This window comes from Hippopotamus amphibius, chromosome 1 (assembly GCF_030028045.1).
Source record: "Hippopotamus amphibius kiboko isolate mHipAmp2 chromosome 1, mHipAmp2.hap2, whole genome shotgun sequence".
NCBI lineage: Eukaryota > Metazoa > Chordata > Mammalia > Artiodactyla > Hippopotamidae > Hippopotamus > Hippopotamus amphibius.
Genome location: NC_080186.1, coordinates 173,095,170 through 173,117,790, shown reverse-complemented (window position 1 = coordinate 173,117,790; position 22,621 = coordinate 173,095,170). Strand labels below are relative to the sequence as shown.

Genomic DNA, 22,621 nt, shown 5'->3' with positions numbered 1-22,621 from the left:
ACTCTGAACTTCAAAACATAGAAGAAAACTCCAAAACATGATTGGCTTTCAGCACAATTCTTTCATGAGATGTTTAATAAGAGTCCCTAGGTCAATAATGGGAAGACTGGCGTGGATGTGTGTGTGCTGGGGAGAGGGGGTGGGGGAAAGGGGATCAGGAAACGTACGATTACAAGCATCTGATTCTCTGACATTTTTTGTTGTTGTTTTTAATTTTTAATCAGTTATACATTCTCTTGATGTAAAGAGTCAAATAGCTCCACAAGACTTGCTATGGAAAATAATCCCTCCTGTCTCCATGCTCCACCCCTCGATTTGCCCTTTCCCGAAGCAATGATTTTTCTTCAGAATTTACCTCCCTTTTTTTAAAATTTATTTTTGGCTGCATTGGGTCTTCGTTGCTGCACGCAGGCTTTCTCCAGTTGTGGTGAGCAGGGGCTACTCTTCGGTGTGGTGCGCCGGCTTCTCTTGCTGCGGGGCACAGGCTCTAGGCGCGCGGGCTTCGGTGGTTGTGGTACACAGGCTCTAAAGAGCAGGCTCAGTAGTCGTGGTTCACAGGCTTAGCTACCTGTCTTTATAAGCCTAGGTTGCTATGTCTTGCTTTTGTAATTTTAGGCATTATCGATTTTCCACTATAGAACATTAACGGCCTTTCTGATCCACCATCAAAACCTGAACGTTTCCTGCCAACATGCTCTCAAAAGGCCTATCACCATGTTCGGCTTAATATTCAAGGTGGACAACAGCACGCCTAGGTGAACAGTAGTCACGGCTGGGCCATGGAATATGTTATGAATACCTTTCCTTCCCTGATACACTGATACTTGCTTGGTTTTTTCATTTGCTTGCTTCTCTGACATAACTCACACCCAAGCTCTTTGCCCGTTGTCTAAATCTCTGCACATATCCTGACACATCAGGTCCTCTACAAATGTCTTCTTCTTCTGAGGCTTCTGCCCCAGTCCAGTCTGGCAGGAGTGGAGGGGCTGGGGGCTGCTGCCCGTCAGGGGAGCCCAGGCTGCCGGGAAGACAGAACTGCAGAAGCCAGAGTGAGCGCGACAGGGCCCTGGGCTGAACCACTCCAGGAGCTCCCGGGCAGCTTCACAAGAGAAGTGGACTCCCAGCAAAGAGAGAGTGAGCTGTGCCGAGTTCACTGGGAACACATGCTGCTACACACTTGGTTATTCTCTGAGAGCAAACCTAAGGGCAATTACAGAAGCCTAACAGCTAAAGAAGATGGTCTGAGGTTGCGTAAGAAATGCAGACGTGTTCTGCACAGAATTCCACACAGCAGTCTGCAGGTGCAGGTCCTAGGCAGGGCAGAAGCGAAATCTCCGTCCACCCCACAAATTTCTTCTGTGGTGACACAAGCCATCCTGAGCAAGAGAAGCTGTGATGGTGATGAATGCCCTCAGACATCTTAAACGGCAAGCCGTTCCACAGGGATACTGTGCTGTGGTCCTCCCTCAACAAGGGACACTCCCTTCAACCACACCCTTTCCAATACATGCTGAGGAGGGTGACGTGAATCAATACTCACCACTGATTACTTGCTCAGGAGACATTCCTGCATCTACCGCCAAGACCTATTTTCTTATCTATTACGTTCTGTACTTTTCCCAATTCCTACCATGGCATGTACTATTTTTTTCTAAATTATAAAAATAATGCTGAAGTTAAAAAAATCACTAACTACTAGTAACATAAAAATCCATCTCATCTTTTATTACTTAAGGCTGGCTATGTCATGAAAATCTCTATTTTTTAAAAAATGAGTCTCTTGATTTAGGCTTCGGGAGCATAAGGGATTAGCCACTGTCAAATTCAAAACGATGCGTTTATTCAAGGCAAATACTAATTATCTTTGTCTTCTTCAGAAGAAAAAGCTGCAACAATGCCTGAAAGACTTGAAATGCCAATTTAAAGCACCTTTACTGAAACTTGATTCCTTGGGCCAGAGGAAGGTCCTTACTGTAGTTGATGGTACTAAGGGGGGAAAAAATGAACAAAATTAAATGAAGGATAGTACACACGTAATAGAGGAAATTTTATGCCATTAAAAAAAATGTAGAGATCTGCATATATTAACAAGATCAAATGTTCAAGCTATAAGTTGGTGAAGAAAAATAATTAGGATTCAAAAAAACGTTAGTATAGATCCAGTTTTATAAAAGAAAAAGAAAAAAAAAAAGGAGAAACAGAAGTCTGGAAAGACAGCATGTGTTAGTCATGGTTTTCTGGGCACAAGAATATGGGGACTATAACTTCATCTTTATGTGTCTCAATAACTGGTACTAAATTAGGAAGAAAAGCACAGATATTCCCATTCTGATACAAATAAAACTATAATAACTTAGAAAATAAAAGATCCCTTCTTAGTCAGCCATCTGGCTTTGCTCCTGAGAGAAAGTGTCTCCATAAAATGGGTTCCAAAAGGGCTGCAGCTACACGCTCAGTGCCCTAGAGTTCAAGTACACAAGAACGGTAAAAGGAGCTTAACTGACGTCAACGAACGGGACTCAGGCAAAGAGCATGCATGTGTCTGAGCCTAAACAAGCCACAGCCAAAGCACCTCAGAAACCCCTGACGTATACCTGAAATCTGCTAAGAGTGGGTCTTAAAGAGTTCACACACTATTCCCTCTTTCTCACACGCACCGTTGTGAGGTAAAGGATGTGCTAACTTGATTGTGGGAATCTTTTCACAATGTATGTGTATGTCAAACCATCATGTTGCACACTTTAACTATAGCACGATTTTATTTGTCAATTATACCTCAATGAAGCTGGTGGGGAAAAAATCCCCCACAGACATGAAGCTGCTGAGGAAACAACGAGCAAAGGTGCAGGAAACCCCCTCCCCGAGAGGTCTGCCAGCGAGAAGCCGTAAACGATTCGGTGACTTGGTTCCTCACCCCGTGCTCTTTCTACAACCTAACACGACATGGGCCTGACCCACATCCCATTTTATTGCACTTGGATAAAGCGATTTCTACCCAAGGGGGAAGGAAAACAGAAAACAAATAAAAAGCAGCTCCTAGTCAACCTCCCAGCAACAGGTTCCCTTGCCAGCTTCCCTGTGCTGGGCAAACACGCTAATCCACTTTCAAACCACTTTCAAAGCTTGCGCTCACTGCTCCCGGAGCTGTATCCCCCAGCGCACCAGCCAGGCCCACAGCCCGCCTGCCCACCGCCATGTCCTACCGGCCCGGCAGTCTGCAAGGGTGGTAACTGCACCCAAGGAGAAAAACTGAAAGGACGGCCTCTTCCACATTCTCCTGCTGGTTGACCCCACGTGTCCCGCGCCTGTGCTGCCTCTCGACAGAAACACTACCGAGGTGGTTTCACAGTCAGGTGCTGGGCACTAGCTGAAGCTGAGCAGATGGGTGGGAAAGTAACAGTACCAAATGGATGCTCTGGGAGCGGACAGCTGTGGACTGTTAGAAACATAAAATCAAGAGAAACTGCGCAAACACAGAGCAGAAAGCAGAAGAGTACAGAAGCACATTCCAGAGGCTGTGAGGCCAAACTGTTTTCCCAAAGCCTTTTCTTACCAAGTAGATCTTCTCATGTACTGTTTCCAGGCGTCACTACCAGACTCCCTGCCACCGCCAGTGTGCTTCTCTCCTCCTAGAGAAACACACAAGCAGCTCATGAATCTTGAGCAGTACCTCTGTGTGGGCTCCTACTCAGCATCACGAAATGAAGACACCAGGAGACCAGAGCCACCTGACCTTACAAGTAGCCAGAGGATCTCCTCTGCAAACAAATAAATGAAAGAGGCCAAAACAAACAGGAAAAACGGAACTAAGTTGGAAAATAAAGTAAAAGCAATTAACAAAAAAACCCAGAAATGTCAGGAAGCAGAAGAAAACCTTAAAAAAAACTATCATTAGACCAAGGTATTAAGAATAGAAACTTCTGAACAGGGGAAATATAATTTTATTTTCCCATTTATGTTTATCTGTATATAATGTTCTACTGTATACATAAACTGATTTTGTAATAAAATTTTTTAATGTTATACTAATATTTTTAAAGGTTACAAAAAGATAATGATTCCTTAAAACAAGAAAAGGGTACTGTTTAAGGGAAAAAACTTAATAGAAGGATTAGGAAAAAAGTTTGAGGAAATCCCCCCCAAAAGACTAACAAGATGGAAAATAAGAGGGAAAAAATAACACTACTAGATAATCCTTCAAGAGATAACATTCAAATAATAGGAGTTCTAGAAATTAAAACACAGAAAAATCAAAGGGAAAAAATTGTCAAAGAAACACTATCAAAACAAAACTATTAAAAATTTCCCAGAACTAAAAACTGTGAGTCCCAATGTTAAGGCCAATTACTGGCCCATTGACTGTCTAACGAAAATATTTACAAAGGTCTCCATTGAGGCATATTACTGAAGAATTTCAAAACATCAGACATAAATAATAGACCCAAAATTTTTTGAAATGGGGGGAAAAAGATCAGAAATCAAAGTGGATTGGGCTTTTCAACCACAGTAATGGAAACCAGAAGACAAGTTATAGCTTCCAAAGTCTGAGAAAAAATTACAAGCAGACCTAGCAGGTCTGCTTACAATGTTGCTGGCTTCTGGAAACTTTAGGCTAAACAGTTCCCTACACTGTCTCACTGGGCAAATAATGTGGTTTATGTTAAATACCTACTTTCCTTCTGGGAGCCTGGAATTTGGGTGCACTAGGCGGAGGGTGCCTGTGTGACCAACTCCCAGTAAAAGCCTTGGGTACTGAGTCTCCATGCTTTCCTGGTAGACAATGTTTCCCACATGTTGTCACAATCCATTGCAGGAAAAATTAAGAACATCTTCTGTGACTCCACTGGGAGAAGACTTAGGAGCCAGATACTTAGTATCTGGTTTCCTCTAGACCTCACCCTGTGTAATAATGTCTCATAGGAAAAGAGAGGGAGGGTTTAATACACTTAATCTATGATAACAAAGGGTCAGTACATAATGTCTAAAGTTGTGAAAGAGAGCAGTTACAGCATATTACTTAGGAAAACTGAAGTAAGTTCACAGGTCAATTTTCTTCAGTAAGAATCTCTGGGAAAGGAGGAGGAAGAGGAAAAGTATGGGGCAGAACTGCTTTTTCCATTATAAGACTTTTCAAAAAAACTTTAAAAATTAACTGTAAAGGCTGAAATTAAAAAGAGTCAATTAGAGAGAGAAGGCATGGGCTGGAAACAGGGATTGAAGGCCTCCAGAAGAGACAGACACTCACTCAAAAGCAGAAGGCAGAGGTAAAGGGCTAAACTGAAACCAGGAACCTTTATCAATGTCTCTACACTCAATAGTAATTGTCCTCTTTGCTCTAAAACGTATAAAAGGAAGCTTCTAATCACTTAAATTTGTACAGGTATTAATGTATGTTTTGTTTCTGTGCATTTTTATATATGTATACACAAGGCAATCTGTTTTTACTATATTTTGGATAATTTTTAATTTTCATATATAATTGTTGGGAAGCCCTTTTTTAAAAAAGCTTTTACTATTAGTACTAAGTTTAAGCATCAAGAGCCCTAGGCTTATTAAGAGAAAAGGGGAGCTGGGCCCAATGAAAATAACTTAGTATTTTATCTAAAAGATAATGTGTAATATTTACCATACCCACTTTGCAAATAAAAACCAGAATTTTTCACGTGAAATTTTTTGGCTTTAAAGCAGAGAATCAATCTTTTGGGGGTCTTCAAACCTCTTCCAAGAAAACAGATGCCATTTCAGGGGTTCACATAATTCAGATTAAGGACCCCAGTTCTAATGTGATGCTGCATCTGAGAATAAAATGTAGGACCTTCAACAATAAGTCTGAATATAGAGCATAAGCTCTCTCGAGCATGTTAGACCAGATAAGATTATTATTTCAGTATCTTAGTCGAACTTTTCTAAAAGCTACTAGTGATTTTTCTCTGCCACGTGTTATGGACTAAATTGTGTTCCCCCTGCACCCCATTTCATAGGTTGAAGCCCTAACCTCCAATTTCTTAGAACATGGCTTAAGCAGGTAATTAAAGTTAAATGAAGTCATAAGGGTGGGATTTTAAACCAATAGGACTAATGTCCTTATAAGAAGATAAAGAGACACCAGGGATGTGTGTACACAGAGAAGAGGCCATGCAAAGACAGGAGGAAGGCAGCCTGCCAACACCTTGATCTCGGACTTCCAGCCTCCAGGAATATGAGAAAATACATTTCTATTGTTTGAGCCACCCAGTCTGGTATTTTGTTATGGCAGCCCTGGCAGACTAATACACTGTCCAACATGGAAAAGGAGAAAGGATTCTCTACCTACCAAATGCACCTCCAATCTCGGCCCCACTCGTCGGAATGTTGACATTTACAATGCCACAGTCTGATCCTTTTGGTCTGTGTGTAAAAAGGGAGGCAAAGTGAAAGCAAAATACAGAAAAGTTAAAAACACACACGCACACAAAACAAATATACAAAAATGAATAAGTAAAAAATCCAAACAGAACCTCTAAGAGCCTCACTGCTTTAAAAAAAAAAAAAAAAAGATTTTCACCTATTATGGTTTCATTTTCTTTTTTTAAGGTCCATTCACCACACAAATCAGACTTATATAAGTTTTTAAAATAGACAGTTATACCCAAGCCAGCGAAAGATTCTGCCCAAATCCTTGGTAAAGATGCTACTTGAAAGTCCCTGTTTTACTTCATTATTCCATGCAAAGACCTCGTCTTCATTCTAAAAGAACAGACATTGGAAGCTGTTAGATGATACACAGTGTTCAGGTCCAAATTCACTAATGGTAAACTCATTTTGTGAAATTTACCAGTATAATTTTAGTGCACAAAAGGAAAGAGTCAAGACCATCCTAATTCTGTTTCTCTTGTACAGGGCTTTGTGGGATCGGCCCCTTAATTGAATTTTGAGAAAAACACATGAGTACATTCTTCCATTCAAGCCACTACATGTGAGAGCTATTATTTCCTGAGCTCTTACTATAACACACTGACCATGCATTTATGTATTTAATCCCCACCCAATGACCCAGGCTCTCTATTATCCCCAATGTACAGGTTAGGCAAGAGAGGCTAAATGATTTGCTCAGAAACTATAGTCACAGACACACAAAAAAACATGAAATTACATTTTGTAGTCACATTATGTGAAACAATAAACAAATTAAAGCAAGATTTTAATTAATGTAATCATATAATTGCAACAAGGTATACGACTCATTATCCTTTAACTGTTAATCATGGCACAGATAAGCCTTGATTCAGTCTCTAGACATCTGCTGGCATGGTAGGTAGGGGCCTGTCACACGCTGGGAAGGAGACCCTCTAGCTACCTTTATCTGTTAAAACCTCCACAGCCTGTTCTCTGATACAGGTTGTAACTGTATGCCTGTAGATTGCCCTTGTATCTTCTCATTTTGTCCACTGATACTCAGCAGTCAGTCTATCAAACTGCCTGGTCCCTTTTGTGCAGAAGCTGACTTCATAGTCCACACCATTCCGAATCAGCTGATACAAGTGATGAGGGCCACATTCTCCATAAATTTCAGCACTGACCCTCTGCTTGTCTCAGCTCTCCCGGCAGCTAGCTTAACCTGCTCTATTGTTTATAGTATTCATCTCATCATACTTTGTCCTTAACCTTCAAATCTCTACTAATTGGAGTGACTTTCTAAAACCACCCTCAAGGCTAACTGGGTGAAATTTAATATGCCTTTATTTTCTCCTAGTCTTCTCATTTGTTTCAACGTTAAACTACAGAAAAGAGAGAAGGAATCCATTTTTTACCTTGAATTTAAAGACATAAAGAATCGGAGCAAAAGTCTCTGTGTGTACAATGGACGCGCAGTGGTCAAGGCCTGTCACAATGGTCGGTTCTACATAATTTCCAGGGCGATCCATCACCTGCAATAGAGAAAGGAAATAAGCCCAATGAGCAATTTATTTCCTGGTTCTTGGCGTTAGAGGATACCATTTTTGCTTATACTTTTGAGGAAAAAAATAAACACCATTTATAAGTGAATTATTTCTCCAAAACAACTTCCCATCATGAATGAAAATTTCCTCTGCCTCTTATTTGTTCTAACTTATAGAAAAAAAAGAGAAAAAGGAGTCAAGAATAGAGAACTGTGCCATGCATCACAACCAAGTTACAGTGGGAAAATGCTGTTACAGGTGGTTATTTTTAACTTCAGGTAATTTTAAAGAGGTAATCTATACCCGTTCTGTTGCAAACTGTATTGTGCCCACATCCACACCCCCAAATTCTTATGTTGAAGCCTTAACCCCCACCCCCCATTGTGACTAAATTTGGCGACAGGACCTTTAAGGAGGTAAATGAGGTCATGTAGGTGAGGCCCTAATCAGATAGAAAGAATTCCTCATAAGAAGAGGAAGAGACACCAGGGACCTCCTCTCTCCAGGCAAGGAGGAAAGACCATGTGAGGACACGGAGAGAAGGTGGCTGTCTGCAAGCTAGGGACAGAGGCCTCACCAGGAAGAACCAACCCTGCCAGCACCTTGATTTTGGACTCAGCTTCCAGAACTATGAGACAACAAATTTGTTGCTTAAGCTACCCGGTCTGTGATATTTTGTTATGGCAGCCCTAGCAAACTAATACACATTAACACACAAACCCAAAGCTCTAAAAGGGTATACTGTAGACACTCCCCTACCTAACCTCCACATAACCAAGCTGCTAGTTCATCTCCCCTTAACTTCTATAAAATATTCTGATGCCTGTAGCTAGCTGCATGGCTGGTGGTCAACTCTCCAGTGTGCTTGTGTAATTCTGTTCTCACCCTCTGAGCTGTACGTTTACCAAGAGTCATCTGTATTTAGTCCCAACCCGGTGCATGGCAACTGCATTTGTTATTATAATACCATATTGCATTATATAACTTAAGTAAATATTACACAAAGGGAAAAAAGAGCTACTTCTAAAGATTAAGTTAAATGCTTAAAAAAATTCAAGGTAAATAAGTAACAAAAAGTAAAAAATGCATCCACATCTCTATCCAATGAGATGTGGGTATGTCAGTGTTAAGAGCCTAGGGAGGATTCTGCCCTCAGAGAGCTCTGCAAGAGAATCAGTTCTCAGTGATTTTTAAAGAAGTGAAATTAAATTGTAGGTAATAAATTACAGGTATAGTTTCTTCAAGGATGAAGACAAATTCCTATCGTACATGAAGAAAGCGTCTTGGATCTACATCTCAAGAATCAAACAAATATGGTGTGAAACGAAATTCATATTTTATGGCAAGACAAGAAAAATTTAAACATCAAAAGGTTTCTCTGCCCTATGGCCTCCTCTCTCCCCACACTGTGCACTGTGTATCTGTATTACGCATAAACCAAACCTCCCCATCAGCAGGAACACCTGCGAAACCATGAAGAGCAACATTCTACTAGCACCATCAAGACAACTCTTACAAAGCTAACTTTCCTTCTTTATCTTGTAAGGGGCCATGATGACACTTAGATCTAAATTGAGTAAACTGTCAAAGATATGTCATTTAATGTACAACCCTCTGTCTAAAAAACTCATATAACTGCCTTAACGTCTAAAAGGCAAAACAGTTCTCAGAGCTTTCTGAGATGCCGCTCCTAGGTTATAATCCACAGTTGACTCAAAGTTTTCCATTTCTTTCTTAAATCAACTAATTTTTCATCGACAATAATAATATGTGTTAAATTAAAATGTTTTTGGTATATATATTTTTTTGATTCCCTGCCTTAAATGACTTAAAAATCACTACTAAATGCAGATTTTAAACTGCTGTGAATACAGTCTTCTACTGCACCATGAAAAAGAGGTCTCCCTTCCATACAAATTCCCAGGGACTCAATTCAAAGGCAACCTTGGCTCTGAGTTGCGTCTTTCCATAAATGTTCCATGCATGTTACATTGTCATTCTTTAAAATATGTATCCCTGTTATAAAAGGGATAGAGACAAGAAAGGTGGCCCAGAGACCCTTCATCAATTTACCCAGAGCCCTGCTTGTGCGAAAGGTAAAGAAAGAACCTGTTACTCCTGATCTCAAGTTGTCATTACCTTGCCACCATAGACCACGGTGCCACCTTCTTTCTTTGCTTCCTCCACTGCTCCAAGAAACATGCTCACTGCCTGTTTGGTGTGGAGTGGCCCATAGAGAACATTAGCTGGAGAGAAAAAGGAATGCTCTTCATTTCACTCTAAATGGCATCATTTTATTATTATAACAGCTTTCCCAATGAACAGACCAATCCCTTCATATATCTCCTCAATTTAGAGCAGGAGTCAGCAACCTTTCTCTGCAAAAAGCCAGACAGTAACTATTTAAGGCTTTGCATGACATATGTGGTCTCTGCCATGACTACTCAACTCTGCCAATGTAGCACAAAAGCAGCCACAGAAAATAAGCAAAAAAGCAGGGATGGCTGGGTCCTCCTAAGCTTTCTGTACAGAAATATGGATGGCCAAATCTAGGGAAACAGCTCTCAATTCATCGGAGCACGGCAGTAAAAATATAGGCCCTGCTTATGCGTTGCAGAGTGATCGTTCTCTAAGAACTTCACAGGCCCAGCAGTCGGTGAACAATTTAAGGGGAAGAGGCCGATGCTCCCTCCGTATGGGGGCCGGACACTGGAGCATTAAACGTGACCCTGGGACAGAAGAAGAGGAAGATTTAGGTAGGCCTCAGTGAGGAGGCGGGAGAGGCTGGGCAAAGAGCATTTCTAGCAGGGCAGAGCCTGATATGTCCAGAGCACTGAGGGAACGCTGAAGAAGCTGGAGCTCAGGGAGCAATGGAGCAAATGGTGCAGAGAGAGTCGGAAGGTGGGCGGGGAGGTGGCCAAGGGTCAGAGCACGGAAGACTGTCAGCTTGCAAAAAGGGTCTCAAAAGGCATCGAAGTTTTAGTCGAAGAGCAAGGAGTGTTTTAAGCAAGAGAGTGAATTATCTAATTACATTTTAAAAAACTACTTTGGTTACTGTGGAGGACAGAAATGGAAGCAGAAAACTCAGGTAGGTGACCCTTGCAACCCCGTCTGAGGGAGGATGGTAATAGCTCGGAAGACGGAAGAGAAGAGGGAAAAGCTCTTCAAACTCATCCCATCTCAGCGCCACCTGCCAAGCTCACCCACCAGCCCACATCGAACACTCAGATCCGAACCTGGGAGCAGACATATCACCCCAAATGCCCAATAACCTGCTTAGTATTCCCTCGGGCATTTCAGGAAAGGGGATTAAAAAAAAGTAAGTAGAAAATCAGAAGCTCTTGTAACACCAGCTGTCAAAAAGAAACACTTTTGAGGTCAATCAGATACTCACAGTCCCATGGGTTCCCAACACGGATCTGTGCATAGGCCTTTTTAAGTCTATTAACAACTTCATCATGGATGCTTTCATGTAAAAACTAAACGAAAAAAAATATTCAAGGGATTAATTAGTACATATAAAGGTACTATTAAATAGTACATATAAATAGCACAAATAAATGCACAGAATTGTTAACAATGTACACTTTTTCTTAATACTACTGATTTATACACCTGACCCTTGAACAACATGGGTTTGAACTGCATGGGTCCACCTGTATAAAAATATTTTTTGAGAGTAAACGCTACAGGATTCCGCGGTTCCCAGTTGGTTGGATCTGTAGATGTGGAAGAACCATGGATAGAGGGCCAATGATAAATCACAGAGAGGTCGGTAGTACTGGAATGGATTTTTCTACATACCACTACTGTCCCTACAAAAATTGATTTGGGCTATGACTGTGTATATCTGCTCCAGGACACAAAGGGAAAAAAAAGTTGACCATATAAATGCTTGACTTTCATGTCATTTCATAGTTTAGCATGTAATTAATAAGATTATAATCTTTTGGAGCACCCCTGTTTCCTTAGTCTTAATGTTATAAATGTTTAAGGTGAACAAATTTAATAAATTATAAATATAGTACTTTATGAATATCATAGCTTAGATTTTTTTAAGAACTTCAACTGAGTAATGTAAAAAGAAAGGAAAGATGGATATTCATTCATTGTAAAATGCATTGAATACGAAGTTATGGCAAAAGTAAAGACAATTTCCCTGTATTTCTTATAATATTCTAATTATTTTAGATTATGTCAACCTTATAAAGAATTTGTTCACACTCATTATGGGTAATAGGAAAAACCCAAAGCCAATTCCTCCATAATTCAATTGTAAACTGTTTTTTTTAATTATAGGAGGAAAACTCAACAATAATAATTTTTTAAAAGGCAAATATAGACAAATTTTCTACCTAATCAAACTTGTTTGGCATAGTTTTTCAGTAGCATGAGTCATGAAAATAAAGGTTGTATCCCATACAAAAACATTTTAAAATCCAGCTCAAATCTAAGTGTGGAGATTAAACTTCCCAAACCCTGAATACTGAAGCAAAACCACTCTCCTCATATGTACTTAATGTGTCCTATTTATACATGTGCAGACATACGTTTATATAGAGAGAACACACATACATTTACTTTCCAATGAACTACATCAAGTGAAATCTAAGGCTTGACTTAAAAGCCAAAAATTTAAAAATTTTAAAAATATTTTACTACTTAAAATGTTTTTACAAGGGAGCCAAGACTGTCTACCTTTTAGCAAATAGTTTCGAATTTTTCAAATGTCTAGCTTGTTTCAGTCTCTAAGTGACATGGGACTTTGTCCACATTGTTTTAGGTGCAGGACTGAAAGCAGGTCTCATTGCCCAAGTCCAACTCCAATTACTGAGGGCCAGACCACATGCAGCTTGGGGCGGAGGTAAGGCAGAGTCCCTGGCTGACCAGCAGCACCTGCCATGAGCACAGGACACAGCAGTAGGGCCACATATCTGCCATCCACATCCAGGGAATACATGTTTCTAGCAGTATTTCTACAACACCTCCTTAACAGTACAGTGTGTTAAAAAGTGGCTTTGGAAGAGCAGGACACTCACGTGCCCATACAGACACACTCACCAGGCGTCTAGCGGTGGTACACCTCTGGCCAGCTGTCCCCACGGCCGCAAAGAGAGCTGAGGGCACGACTAAGCTGAGGTCCGCATCCTCAAAAGCTTAGGGAAGAAGCAACATACCCATCACTGTCGTGAAGTTGGCAGAGAAGGTACTTTAATAAATGGTATAAGATGATGCCTTTAGAAAAGCAATAAGAACATCAGAACTATCCCTGTAAAATAAGCAAGTTCATACTGCAGAGGCAACTTTTCTCGCAGGGAAAATGATATGAGAATAGAGCAATGAGCTCTCCCTCCTCTGACCTTTTCATCTTTCACCTCTCAGAAGTCTCTGATGCTCACTAAGCCTCCTCTGCACCCTCGTGTGGTCTCTTCTCTAAGACCACCATCATCTTTGTCACTTTTACTTGCCTCCAGTCTCAGGCCCATGGCCCATTTAGATGGCAGCTTCCCTGGGCCCATAGAGAGCCCAATGGGACCCTTCTGATTTATTACCACCATCAAACCAAGCTCTCCCAACAACCTCTGCACCCTCACCTGCATCAGTCCGTTCCCTTAAATGCCTCTTGTTCCCCCGTTACAGAAGCTTTTTCAAATCTCCCAAACCCCTCAAGCCCTTTACTCCTGCTCCAGTCGACCTCACCCTCTACTTCACAAAAAATCTCAAAGTGATCACACACAAGGCCCTTTCCTGCTTCCTTTGCAACTCTGAAGAGATCAATGTGAAGTCACTTTCAAACTCCTCTCTACTTTGTCTATTCCTTCCTTCTCCTCTTCTGCCCTCTGAAGAAAAAACTAGCATAGTCTTTACAAGGTTACCCTTCCATTAGTCCATTGTATTACTTATAATTCCTTTCTTTCTCTCCCTTCCAGAAACTCACAGTCCCAATTCCCTCTTACATCTTCAATTTTCCCCTGTCCAGTCTAACAGCATTCTCAGACTAGCATGATGGTTAAGAAGGTGGTTTGTACAACCAAACAGACCAGAGTTCTTATCCATCCTCACTTTTCAGTTGTGTTATTTTACCTTTTTAAGCCTCAGTTTCCTCATCCATAAAATGGGATAATATTATCTGGGGTACTAACAGACAATAGCAAGGAGTTTTAGGAAGAGAGCTGTGCTCTGGGGTCTGATTACCAGGATACAAATGCTGGCACTGTCACTTCAGGCACATAATCATTTTAAGCCTCAGAGTGTAACCGTCAAATGAGATTAATAAAGGTATCTGCTTCATGGGATTATTGTGGGGATTAAATGACATACTGCATATGAAACAACTGAGCACAGTGCCTGGCAAAATATCCACTGATCAATAAATGCTAACTATATTTTTTTTAATCAACTCTCACATAACCATTTAAACATGATGATAATGATAGCAATATACAATTAGCAAGTTTTTATCATAAAATTCATGAGTCTATCAAGTCTCAACCAACTTGTGTTCATTTTACTATCCAGAAGTTACACTAGTAGACTATTTCCCTTTTGTGTCAAAGAAGTGAAAAGGAGAATTAATCTCCAAGACTTAGGTAAATGATAAACTGCCTTAAGGAAGTGTTCCTTTCCAATATAAAAGCACTCAATACTCCATCTGAAGACAAACTAATCTTTTTGGAAACAGCAGGTTACATAAGAGTTACTTATTTATTCTAGAGAAACATGTGGCCAGTTTTCAAAAAAACAGGAGAAGGAAAACAAGAAACAATGCCACATTAGAAGGTCTCATATGCCGGTTCTAAGTCCTAGGCAACATTTTCCAAACACTTCCCTCCTCGTTATCTCTGCCTTCAAACCACTGTGTCCTGTCTCACACGTAAAGTTCCTAAACACAGCAATTAGATCTTAGACACACACAACATAGAAGGGATGAGTTCTTACAAAAGTTCTGTACATTCAGGATGGCTACTAGAAGACACTCTGAACAGACAACAAACAAAAAAGAAAAAGCAGCCTTACCTATAATGGCATTGTTTCCACCAAGTTCTAATAAACTTCTCCCTTTAAAAGATGTATTAACACAAATTAATGCCTATTTCACTGTTTAATGCACACAGCTACACGGCCTCAAATCATAGCTTATCCCAATTGTTTTAATTTACTTTCTGATTTAAAACATAGCATGAGCATAAATCAGCTATACCTCAATTTAAAAAAATGTCAAGAAAAGAACATAGCACGAGCATCAATGTCAAAATGTCCTTGTTCTTAGGAAATATACAAACATATTTAGTGGTAAAGGAATACAATGTCTTCAACTGTCTCAAAAGGTTCAAAAATAATATGCTCTCACAGTATGTGTGTATGCATGTGTGTGTGTTTGTGTTGCTAGAGAGAAAGTGATTTTAAAAATGGGGCAAGATGTAAGCAATTGGTAAAAGGGTTATATAGGAATATATAGGGTATATAGAAATTCCTTGTGTTAGTCTCAGAATTTCTCTAAGTTTGAAATTACATCCCCCAAAACTCCAGACAGTTAGCATAAAATGGTGCAGTCACTGTGGAATACTGTATGACAATTTACCAAGAACACAGTATTACCATAAGATCTAACAATTCCAGCTGTACCTTCTATATCCTTCCAATTCTCTATGTGTCCCCTAACCACGTCCAAAACCACCAACCCCTTCCAGGAAGAGCACCCACAACTTAAGACAGGTAGATGCATCATTTACAAACTGTAATCCTGCTAATGATACTACATGAGAGAACTACAAACTACCCCTTTGAGTAAGAAGGGGAAGGGAGTAGGACGGTATCTACTAGTAGGAGAAGCAGGATTAATGATCTTAAACACCACTGCATATACTTACTGGCCATTTGTTTATCTTTGAAGAAATAACCTCATCAAATGCTTGCCCATTTTTTACTTGGGTTGTCTTTTATATTACTGAGTTGTAAGAGTTTTTTATATATTTGACACAAATTCCTTATCAGATAAAGGATTTCTAAATATTTTCTCCCATTCTGTATGTTGTTCTTTTCACTTTTCTGATGGTTAAAAGCTTTTTTTGAAACAGAAAAGCTTTTAATTTTGATGAAGTCTATTTTATCTATTCTTTCCTTTGTTGCTTCTGCTTTTGGTGTCATATCTAAGAAACCATTGCCCAATCCAAGATCACAAAGACCTATTTCTATGTTTTCTTCTAAGAGTTTTATAGTTCTAGCTCTTACCTTTAGGTCTTTGATACATTTTGAGTTAATTTTTGTGTATAAGGATAGGTAGGGGTCCCACTTCAAACATACATATTTGGCTATCTAGCTGTCCCAGCACTATTTGTTGAAGACTATCCTCACTGAAATGTCTTGGCACCCCTGACCATAAATGTAAGGTGTATTTCTGGACTCTCAGTTCTATTCCATTGATCCTTCTATCTTTATGCCAGTACACATAGTCTGGATTACTATACTTCTGTAATAAATTCTGAAATTGGGAAGTGTGAGTCCTCTGACTTTGTTTTTCTTTTCAAGATTGTTTTGGCTATTTGGGATCCTTTTCATTTCATATGAATTTTGGAGTCAACTTGTCATTTCTACAAAGAAGCCAAGTGACATTCTGAAAGGGATTGCATTCAACCTGCAGATCACTTGGGCAGTACTGATCTTGGGTAGTAATATTAAATTGTTTCCAAAAAGTGAAAAAGGGAGTTCTTTACATTTATCTAGGTCTGAGACCGCTCAGCAAGCTACCAGGTTATTTAGGTCTTTTAAAAAAAAAATTTCTTTCAATGATGCTTTGCAGTACTCTGTGTGAAAGACTTACACTTGTTATATTTATTCCTAAGAATTTTATTCTTTTTGATGCCACTGTAAATGAAATAGTTTTATGAAGTTCATTTTCAGATTGCTCATTGTTACCGTATAAAAATACAATTAATTTTTATATCCTGCAACCTTCCCGACCTTGTTTATAAGCTCTAAAAGTTTGTAAACTTCCTTCTTAAAAGCAATGCCCACACAGCAAAATAGCCGACAGATTCACTATTCAAGTCTCATCTTATGCTAGGATTAGAGTCTAAATTCAGCAAAACAAGCAAAAACTGACAGTAAATATTATCCTAGAAAACCTCCTTCATGAGCCATAAAGTGGAGCATACAAAGCTATGTCTTAACAACACCTTCAGTCATATACGCATGAATTATAAACGAGGGAAGAACAGATATAACTCCTCTACACCACATTCACTCTAGGTCCTGTACTCTCACTGGTCCTGTTTAAAATTGCAAGTTTTCTGTTTTTATTTGCCAAACCGGTCTGAAAGAAATTGATAAATACATTTGATATGATTCTACTATAGTCAGGGAGGGAATGCCATCCTTTTCCAAATTATGCTATTAACTTTGCTATCTCCCTAATATTAACCGACTGTTAACTGCACCCTTCCTCTTACTTGGACATTCAAATAAACATGGCTGGTGTCTTCATGGAAAGGGTCAAAAGGAAAAAAACCCAACCTTTTTTTCACATCCATTACTGAGGGAATTAAAAAATGCTCATTATAAAGCCAACACTCACCAAACCTCTCCTGCACCATAAGGGCCACCTGTTTTCCCACCTGAGTGCTCCCGGTGAAGGACAGCAGGTTCACCTGCTCATCTTTGGCCATTGCTGTACTGCAAGAGAACATACACAGTCACTCAAGCAAAGAAACCCAGCAACGGCGGTGCTCGACAGTTCCAGGCCAGAAAACTCTGACGTGGGCCCTTGTCATGGAGAGGCAGTCAGTCAAAGACACAAGGATCCATCCCAAGGGAATAAGGGAAGGTTTTCATGAACATGAACTAGATTTTCACAAGGAGCACCATACAGCAAAATGGGTTAACCCATTCTGTGAGCTCTCCAGAAACAGAAATCACCTCGAGGACGTTGTTAAGGAAGATTCCTTCTTCAACTGATGGATGACTGAACAATATGACACAATACGACCGTAGCAGTTCCTCGATAAGCATCTCAGTTATTTTGCGGTCTCTTAAAACAGATTCCTTTAAAAATTAAAAGTTTAAAAACTACAGGGAAATATCCTAAGTATCCCTCATGGAAGCTGACTCACAAAGGCTGTGCTAGGATTTCCAGCTGTTTCTAAGGAATGTAGACCAGACACCATTGATCTGAACCCCCTTGCTCACAGTTCAGTGCTTCACAGGGCTTGGTGTGGGCCAAGCAAGACAGCCACAGCATCAGACCAATGTAGGGCTGCAACTGCTTGATTAGACTGTGCGTGCAGGCTTCCCCAGGTCAGCACAGCACACATAAGCACTGATGCTCAAAGGAGCTGCTTCTGTTTTTAAAGCCCTCCTGCACACACTACTGTTATTACCTGAGCTATTCCAAGGTTAACACAAAGGACTGCATGCCCAAAGTATAAGAACAGAGTGGGTCAAAGGACAGACTATTCATATTTTACATGATATTTGGGTAATATTTCACTATGTACTCTTCATATAGGAGTTGTTTTTTCTAGTATTTTCTCGTTTATCTGAAAAAAGGAGTTATTTATTCCTCTTTTTTGAGATTGCCCAGTAAGTGCAACAGTGTGATCAAAGTGCTGGAAGGAGACTAACACTTTAACCACAACAGTTAAGGGTTCTAAAACCTGACTCCTATGAAACGTCACCTAATCAAAGTCAAGGTTGGTAAAACCAGCTTTCACCATGGTTCAGAGAAAGTACAGTCCACTCCAGCTGAAAGAGGTCGTGATATTCTGCCAAGTGAAAGAAGCCAGACACAAAGATCACATGTTATATGATTCCATTTATATGAAATATCTTGAACAGGCAAATCCATAGAGACAGGAAGTAGACTAGTGGTTGTCGGGGGAGGGGGAGGGGGAAGTGACTGCTGATGGGTACCAGGTTCCTTTCAGGGGTAAAGAAAATGTTCTGGAATAAGCTAATGGGGATGGTCGCACAACAATGTAACTATTCTAAAAACCACTGAATTGTACATTTTTAAAGAGAGAACTTTATGGTATATGAATTACAGGACGATTTTTAAAAAACGATAAATCAGAAGCTGTGTCTCCAGGGTTCCCTTCTTTGGTCAGCTGAAGAACCCAGAGAAGAGGCTAGGTCCTTGGTGGGGAGTGAGACACCAGAGCGTAATTCCACAGCTTTGCTTTGGAAGTGAGCAGTTGAAAAACCAAGTGTCAGGAAGCCACAGACTGCACACCGGTACAGCAGTGTGTTATTTTAGGATATAAACACCTTACAACAGTAGTTCTGGGCAATGAAAAAGACAATTCTCACTCATCCTCCTACAGAGGCCACAGCTTAATGAAGTAAAGCCCAGTGAGATCCATAGCGATAATGATTCCAAAAAACCACTCTCACCTCCTTAGCTCTACAGGGTTTCGAAATTCTAGTAAAGATGATTCTAGTTGATCAGCCTAGCAGCAGAAAGACATTCTGGGCCTACTGACCTACCCGATATCCGCTCCACCACAAGTCAAGGAACAAATCGCACCAGGCAGCTTGTTGTCCTCTAGAACCTTGGCAATTATCCTAGAAAAGAAAAAAACAATTACTAAGGAAGGGAGTGATTTAATTTCTTACCATTTTTTGAAAAATAATAAGTTCCAAATACCTGACATTCTTTTTCAACTTTCTCTCCCATCCCGCAAATATCCCCAGGCTTAGATTTCTCCTTATATACTAAAGTTGAGGTTTTCAAACACTTAAATGCAGAAAAGCAGAACTCTTTTTTTTTTTCCTAAAAAAAACCTAAGACGACGACCTAAAGCATTGGTCAGGAAGTTCAAGTGATCACTGTTCTCAAGTATCTTCTGGCAAACTATGAAGACATATCTAGATGGTTGACCGATCGTAGGACATTTTCAGGTTTTATTTGGCTTCTCACCACAAATTTATTAAAATGTTAAAGAAATAAAAAGGGAAATATGGAATAAAACCCAGAAAGATGAAGAAAATGAAAGATAGTTTCCATTAGCAAATGAGAGTTTTGTTTTGTTTTATTTTTTGGCTATGCCACGCAGCTTGTGGGATATCTTGGTTCCCCAACCAGGGATCAAACTTGCGCTTCCTGCAGTGGAAGTTCAGAGTCCTAACCATGGGACCGCCAGGGAGTTCCCTCCATTGAGAGGTTTTGATGCATCTCTGCAAAGCAGAGCCAGCCAGAGAAGTGGTCGAGATGAGAAGGGAAAGAGGTGCCCCAAACCTAGAGACGATGCTGAGGAGACAGAGCTGAGGGTGCTGGACTGCCCTGCAGAACCCCAAAGAAGGTCAGGACAAGTGTCCACCAGCTTCACATCAACCTCTTAATCAGGAAATAGCATACTCCAGGCTAAAGCACTGTGGACAAGCACAGCTTTTTCTTAATTAGTATCCTCACAACTTAGGCTGTTAAGAGTCAAAATAAGAAATACTGTTTAATGCTACTTAAATCTGATTTTGAGTTGTAATATTGGCTCCAGTAACTCTGATATCTCTTAAAGAGGATTCTTTCATTGACTTTGAGCTTCCTGAGAAGCATGGGCCAAAATAGGGCAAGAATTTTTTTGATCAAACATCGCAACCTGCTGGCTACTTTTTAATTTGTTTAATTTAAATTTCAAAACCATCCAAATCCTATACCCACTTCCATAAAAAAGATACCATAATCATACCTAAGTAAATTCTCCAAATGTCCCCAAAAATGTCCTTTGCCGCAGTTTTCTTTCCTCCATCTAATCAAGGATCACACTGTAATTATCATGTCTGAGACCAGGTGCCAGGCTGGACCATTTTCTCCAGGGACTCAGGGTACATATACTGTCTTACTGTCTGTACAAGTAGACTGACCACTCTTGAAGAGCAGGGATTTTGCTTTGCGCCTGTGGGTACAAGTCAGCTAAACCTTTTTCCTCTAATGCATAAGAATCTGACTGGGTTAATTCTTTAGTTTTGTTTTCCAGGTTACCTGATAAATGGCAGAGTGTCAACAACGCTACCTAGATAATATGGCGCATGGTAAAAACGACCCCTGACTGGTCCACCACACCTGGACTGGAATAATGACCTGGGAACCTCATGCTTTTGCCCCTCCCTGAGCACAGTAACTCTTATAACTGCATGTCCCCTGTGGGTGGCTGAAAGCCACGCATACAGAATTATTACAAGATATTTCGGCTCCTGTGGGGCATTAGGCTTTTAAGCCAGGGCAACCCCCACGCCTGTCTAGTGTAGATCTCAACTCCTTTGCCCTGAATAAACTGCTACAATGACGATGAATGAAGAGGAATACCTAATGCTATTCTCCGGGCAAACTATGTTCCTGTCCTATAGCCTTCTGAACAGACAGAGGTACGATACATGGTCATCTTATGAGTCTGAATGTAAGAACTCCCAGTGGATGCTGCAGCACCCTTGGTTAATTCCACCACAATTTAGCATCATTTTACTTATTGTCTTCCATTACAAAATCAGATAATATTCTCAATTATCTAAAAAAAGAATCAGCCCATGTTCCCATGAAGAGCTTAAACCCCTCAAAGGTTTAAAGCACATAAATAAATATTTAAAAGCACAAAGCAAAAATAACTTAGAACTAATACCAAAATTAATAATAATTTAATCAGCTACTTAACAACAATTGGTAAGTCAGTTCACTATGTCCACATTAATTATTTTTTGCTGTTTTTTTTTTTTAAAGATTATTTTTAAAAATTGCCTGGGGAATCTCATCATTTTTATGTGTTTTATATATCAGTTCTTAATATTTAATTTGAACACCCTTGCCTTGAAAGATAGTTTCCTCAATATCACATATTCCCTTCAAGTAAATACTAACACATACTACTGTTTTTTAGCCAACTTTTCACTTCCTAAGCCAGTGTTCCTAAACGATCCTCAACATTAAGGACCCTCTTATGTACAGAATCCATCACAAACTCTCTACCAACAACTCTTTAAATCAGAGAATGCAGACCATGCAAACACTGGAATATCAGTCAAGGCCCACTGTCACCCTACATGGGAAGGCAGTCTCTTCTACACATTCTCTAAATTCTGGAATAAATTAGTAACACTGATTTCATGACCTAATCAGAGTTGTCATGTTTCCAAATACGAATAAACAAAACTAATTTTTTTAAACCAAGATGAACTACATTTTAGATAGTGTTAGAAACATCAGTGGAATCATAGAATAACCCTTTCTTCCTGCTTTGCTAATGGTCTATTAAACAAAAGCAATAAAAGTATTAGGTGAGTAGAAATCAAGACCATTAACACGCTGAATAGTTATAGCATAGAGCCCCTAAATTGCAAGACTATTTCCTCTCCACTGGATTTGTTTTTATTTTGCAAGTGACAAAAAAGAAAAAAAAAAGTTTCAAGAGTTCAAGTTCAACATTTATATCAGTATGTGGCATGTTTCCCAAGACTTAAACGATATGGCTCTGAAAAAGCTCTGTAAACTGCCTAATGATATAAAAATGTTATTACAACCAAAGAAGAAAGAGTTTATCCAAACTCCATGCTAAAATAAACATGACACTTGCATGTCAGATTAAAAATTCAGTGCCTATCAATCACCCTTTTAAGATTCCTCCACACCCAGAAAAAAGAAAGTCACACATACTTACTTTGTGATGGCTACGCTAATGAGGGAAGTTGTTGGAGCTCCTTTCCTTGAAAGGGTTAAAAAA

General features: G+C 39.8%; 1 protein-coding gene across 5 annotated transcripts in view; it reads right to left on the bottom strand.

Annotated features, from left to right (window-relative positions):
* The window catches only part of ALDH7A1 (aldehyde dehydrogenase 7 family member A1), a 61,870-nt gene that overhangs the window by 26,262 nt on the left and 12,987 nt on the right, over positions 1-22,621 (bottom strand). Inside the window, exons 8-21 of one of the 5 annotated variants that reach the window (XM_057736317.1) lie at positions 22,559-22,603; positions 20,600-20,659; positions 19,401-19,478; positions 17,494-17,591; positions 14,937-14,978; positions 12,981-13,075; positions 11,314-11,398; positions 10,059-10,165; positions 7,791-7,907; positions 6,629-6,726; positions 6,314-6,387; positions 3,554-3,629; positions 1,930-1,986; positions 192-1,376 (exon numbers count right to left, since the gene is read on the bottom strand). In XM_057736317.1, coding sequence (XP_057592300.1) covers positions 1,932-1,986; positions 3,554-3,629; positions 6,314-6,387; positions 6,629-6,726; positions 7,791-7,907; positions 10,059-10,165; positions 11,314-11,398; positions 12,981-13,075; positions 14,937-14,978; positions 17,494-17,591; positions 19,401-19,478; positions 20,600-20,659; positions 22,559-22,603 — 1,030 coding nt within the window. In that variant the 3' untranslated portion in view covers positions 192-1,376; positions 1,930-1,931. Of the gene's footprint in view, positions 1-191; positions 1,377-1,818; positions 1,987-3,553; positions 3,630-6,313; positions 6,388-6,628; positions 6,727-7,790; positions 7,908-10,058; positions 10,166-11,313; positions 11,399-12,980; positions 13,076-14,936; positions 14,979-17,493; positions 17,592-19,400; positions 19,479-20,599; positions 20,660-22,558; positions 22,604-22,621 lie in introns of those variants that run through there. The other 4 variants (XM_057736323.1, XM_057736307.1, XM_057736330.1 and 1 more) reach the window with 4 other exon arrangements.